Raw genomic sequence first — 4,684 nt, 5'->3', positions numbered from 1 at the left:
GTGTGTGCATGTGGATAAGTGTGTGTGTGTGTGTATGAGTATGTGTGTGTGTCTGTGTATGAGTGTTTACACCAATACAGCATCTGCTAACTCCAAATGTGAGTCTGTGTCTCTGCGTTACCTGTAAGCGTCATAGGAAGTTTTACGAAACCATGAGATGGCTCAACAGGTAAAAGCTCTTGCCACCATGCCTGACATTTTGGTCCCCAGAAGCCACATTATGAAAGGAGAGAGCCAATGCCCACAACTTGCCCTCTGACCTCCACATAGACACTGTGGCACACATATGGGCACACATATAAAATAATAAATGCAACTTTAAATTTTTGAAAGAAATTAAGTTTCGGGTTTTACCTCAGACCCACTGTATCAGAAGCTACATCTGAACCAGTTTCCTGATCGTCCATTGCACAGTAAATTTGGAGATCGTCTGGTGAGAGTTCCTCCTGCTCCCAGCCGGAGCCCCCAGGTTCTGTTGTCTTCTACCCCCTACACACATTGCAGACTTTAAGTCCACCCAGCATGGGGGAAAGGACAGAACCCCATCAGCCCTTCAGTGGCCCCCACTTTTCCACTAGGACCTTTCTCTGGGGTTGGGGAAAATGGGTGGTTCCTGGAGCAGACCCTGACGGTCTGAGCTCAGGTCCTATCGAGTTCACCTAGCTGAGACACCCACACCCCTGCAGCCACTTTGCAGTGACAACCTGAGTCTCAGGTTCTGCATCTATAAAAAGCAGTGCCTTTCAGGAGGGCATGCAGAGCCCCCTGGCCAGCGTCTAGAGGAGAGGTGACTGAGTGGGGCCACGTCACTCGTCCATGGCTGGAGAACCTCCATCAGTTCTCCCAGTTAGCCTGGGGCAGGAGAGAACCAGAGGAGCTGTGGCTGCTGATGGTGTTTCTTCCCCAACTGTTGTCCCAGGCATCGAACCCCAGAGCGACCTGCACACAGTCCACCGCTGAGCCACACCCCAGCCCTCCACCTCCTCTGCTCCTGGTTACAGGATTGTTTTTGTCTTGAAGGGTTTTGTTGTTGCTACTTTTTGCTTTGTTTTTGTTTTTGCTTTTTTTTTTTTTTTTTTTTAACATAAGGTTTCTCTTTGTAGCCCTAGCTGTCCTGGAACTCACTCTGTAGACCAGGCTGGCCTCAAACTCAGAAATCCACCTTCCTCCCAAGTGCTGGGATTAAAGGCATTCGCCACCATCGCCCAGCCCCTGGTCTTGTTTCCTAAGGTTTTCCTGCTTTACTCGCTACCCGTTGCACAACCGCTTGCTGTCCAAGTCTGTTTGTATCTACTCCACTGCCCACTAGCCTTGCTGGACTGGACCTGCGTTTACCTGGAAGCCTTCACTAACTTCCCTTGTCTCCACCTTCTGGAGAAATCTGAAGGCTCACACTGATACCCTCCGCTTCTCCCAGAGTCGCAGTTTCTTAGGCCTCAGTTAAATACTAGAATTGGATCTCAGGCTCTGCTATCCCCACCCTACCTAACCAACCCCCTCCTCTCCCATCCTTACTAGCCAAAGCCCTTTCAACCCTTGGGGCTTTTCCTACACCTACACACCAGGGCAATTTTAGAACTCATGGCTCTCCTAGGAAAACGCCTACCTCCTTGGAGACAGCACCCTCTACAGTCCAGGAGGCAGACACTCAGACAGAGGAACTCTGTCCTTCAGTCGCGGGAGTTCCAGAAAGAGCCATACTCCCCTGCAGCTAACTAAGCTGCCAGGACCCAGCCAGAGCATCCCCCTTTAGGCCCGAGGGCCAGCTCCCCAGCCTGAAAAACCTGTCTGGGGCCCCTCCCTGAGGCTACAGTGCCCAAGGGGCAAGTTGGACTGGATTCCCAGCAGCCCCTCCCACTCCGAGACAAAATCAGCTATCCTGGGGCAGGGCCTCATTGGCCCCAGGAAACCCCAGCCTGTCAGCACCTGTTCCAGGATCCAGTTCCCAGCGCAGTATGGCATCCACACTGCCTGTCCAGACCTTGCCCCTGATCCTGATTCTGCTGGCTGTCCTGGCTCCGGGGACTGCAGGTCTCTATTGCTGGTGGGAGCGAGGAGGGTTTCAGAGCGCTAGACAGGGAGCATTGTCTCCCCAGGGCTCTCAAGGACAGAATGTTGGTCTAGCTGGTTGGGGTTGAGAGTTACTAGTGGTAGGGATCAGGTGACAAATTCCTGGGCTTCTTCCAGATCCAGGAGTCAAGAAATTTGGGTAAGTGTCCAAGGTTTGTGTGAGTTGGGCGAGACTGGGGACTGACTGGGTGCCATGGTCTAGTCTGGGTGCCATGGTCTAGTCTGGCTCCCAAACAGCGCGGCGTACCCACCATCTGCAGCTCAAGCCTGCCATCTGGTGGTCAGATCCACACGCTCCTCTTCTGTCTCTGCACCCTTAGCAATGACCACCCACCCACCCCGCCAGCTCTGAGTTAAGAGGGGGCTAACTCCTGAGTTCCCTCTCGGCTCCCTAACAGACTTCAACATCTCAAGCCTCTCTGGTCTGCTGTCTCCGGCGCTAACAGAAAGCCTGTTAATTGCCTTGCCCCCATGTCACCTCACGGGAGGTAATGCCACATTGATGGTCCGGAGAGCCAACGACAGCAAAGGTAGACCTCCCTTGTACCCATTTATTCTACTCGTCGTAACCCCTCTTAACGATACCCAAGAGCTGCCCGTTCTACAAGAGTGGACTGCTAGAAATCTGATCTTGCCTTTCACTCCTATTTCCCCTCAGTGGTTAAGTCAGACTTTGTGGTGCCTCCATGTCGCGGGCGCAGGGAGCTTGTGAGCGTGGTGGACAGTGGGTCTGGCTACACCGTCACAAGGCTCAGCGCATATCAGGTGACAAACCTAACACCAGGAACCAAATACTAGTAGGTACCGATGGACACCTGTGGAGGTGGGATGCAAAAAAGGGAAGTGGAGGTCCCGTGAGGGTGGGGAAGTGCCAGGAAGCATGAGTTAGAGAGGGCACAGCTAAAGGGTAGGAAATGTGAACCTGGACCCCAGGAGGGCCCAGATGGGACACATAGCTAGAAGGTGGAGGCTGGAACCCCTCCTCCCGAGTGCCAGATACGTACAATCTCTGCTTTCTCTCAACTCCTGCCTCTAAAGCATATCCTACCGAGTACAGAAGGGGACATCCACCGAGTCCAGTCCAGAGACTCCCATGTCCACGCTTCCTCGTAAGTAAAATGCCCGTCTCTCACACTTCCCTAAGCTCCGACTTTTTTCTCCTAGAGCAAGTTAGATAAACTGTTTTCTGAGCGCTCAGTCGCTCTCTCTCCCCCGCCCCAACCCCCCAGTATTTGGTATGGCCACCTCCTGTCCTGTTCAATCATCTCTGCACTAGAGGTTCCTTGTGCAGAGGGATGATGTCCTCCTTGGTGGCTCCTAAGTGTTGCTGTGAGGGGGGTCTATGTTTGCTTGACTGGTTGGCTGGATGACCAGTTGAACTGATGCTGGCGGCTACTTGGATGGCTGGGCTAAGCTGTGAACCACAGGAGCTACCTAGGAACCCCTTCAACTCACAGAGGTTCTCCCATCTTCTTCTGACAGGAAAAAACATGGAGTCTATTGGGTTAGGAATGGCCCGGACAGGAGGGATGGTGGTCATCACAGTGCTGCTGTCTGTGGCCATGTTCCTGTTGGTCGTGGGTCTTATTGTTGCCCTGGCACTGGGTGCCCGCAAATGAGAAGGGCTCTCCTGCATCCCAGGCTCCTCCAAGAAGTCCAGCCTGCCTCCTGCCAGGCTGTAGTCACTGGCTTCTCAGTGGCTTTTCTTCCCTCTCCCCGCCCCCTCCTCGAGTCCACTCCTGACAGTGCCCCCTCCCTGCTCCCTGTCTCACCTTGCAGCACTCCCTGCTAGCCCCACTGCAATCCTGCCAACACTGATTTATCTCTTAACTGTACTTAATTCTCACAATAAAGGCTGACCCACGTAGTATGTCTCATCTCCGACCATGTCTATGTGAGTCACCCCTTTAGCTGGTCCTCTTATGCACATATCAAAAGTACCAATGTCAAGGTCACGTGCATGTCATTCTCTCTATCCCCAAACCCCAAGGGTGACTTTTCCCAGGAGGGAGGCAAGCAGAGGCAGAGATAATGAAAGCCCTCCAAGCCCCAGACCTAGGGCTTGGGTTTTGCATCCTGCACTCAGTAGATGACCCAAGCAGGAGTCTGAGTTGGGCAGGGGGTAGAAGCTGGATCACCATGTGAGGGTGACTGGGAAGCTGACAGAACTAGGGAAGAACTAGAGAAAACACAAACAGGGCAGGCCCTGGAGCCTGGGTGAAGAACATGCTAAACGGTTCTAGACCCTAGAGCCGAGGTGGACGGAAGCTCCCTGGAAGGGGGGGGGGACCACAACTGTGGTAAACAGGCAGTGTCACCCTCGTCCATTTTTAAAATATAGTTTTGTTCTATAAAAGTTTTATTTATTTATTTATTTATTTATTTGCTTGTTTTTATTTGTTTGTTTGTTTTCCAGAGCTGAGGACCAAACCCAGGGCCTTGAGCTTGCTAGGCAAGTGCTCTACCACTGAGCTAAATCCCCAACCCCTGTTTTTGTTTTTTTGAAGCAGGGTTTCTCTGTGTAGCTCTGGCTGTCCTAGAGCTCTTTGTAGACCAGGCTGACCTCGAACTCACAGAGGTCCACCTGGCTCTCCATCACCCAACTAACGGTTTT

At 52.6% G+C, this 4,684-nt stretch overlaps 1 protein-coding gene across 1 annotated transcript; it reads left to right on the top strand.

The window, feature by feature from the left end:
• Positions 1-1,894: 1,894 nt before the first annotated feature.
• Upk2 (uroplakin 2) lies at positions 1,895-3,947 on the top strand. Its single transcript, NM_009476.2, has 5 exons — positions 1,895-2,031; positions 2,469-2,600; positions 2,729-2,867; positions 3,109-3,179; positions 3,553-3,947. The coding sequence occupies exons 1-5, from the start codon at positions 1,956-1,958 to the stop codon at positions 3,687-3,689; spliced, it is 555 nt and encodes a 184-aa protein (NP_033502.2). The 5' UTR covers positions 1,895-1,955; the 3' UTR covers positions 3,690-3,947.
• The last annotated feature ends 737 nt before the right edge of the window (positions 3,948-4,684 follow it).

The sequence above is a fragment of the Mus musculus genome, chromosome 9 (assembly GCF_000001635.26).
Source record: "Mus musculus strain C57BL/6J chromosome 9, GRCm38.p6 C57BL/6J".
In the NCBI taxonomy this organism is placed as follows: Eukaryota; Metazoa; Chordata; class Mammalia; order Rodentia; family Muridae; genus Mus; species Mus musculus.
The sequence above is the reverse complement of the archived record's forward strand: the minus strand, read 5'-3'. Positions and strand labels throughout refer to the sequence as shown.

What these genes read in the sequence shown, in the direction of transcription:
- Upk2 (NM_009476.2), top strand. Translation starts at nt 1,956, where the DNA reads ATGGCATCCACACTGCCTGTCCAGACCTTGCCCCTGATCCTGATTCTG. An exon ending in CCTGGCTCCGGGGACTGCAG is followed by an intron (nt 2,032 to 2,468) that starts GTCTCTATTGCT and finishes GCTCCCTAACAG; the next exon opens with ACTTCAACATCTCAAGCCTC. An exon ending in TCCCATGTCCACGCTTCCTC is followed by an intron (nt 3,180 to 3,552) that starts GTAAGTAAAATG and finishes TTCTTCTGACAG; the next exon opens with GAAAAAACATGGAGTCTATT.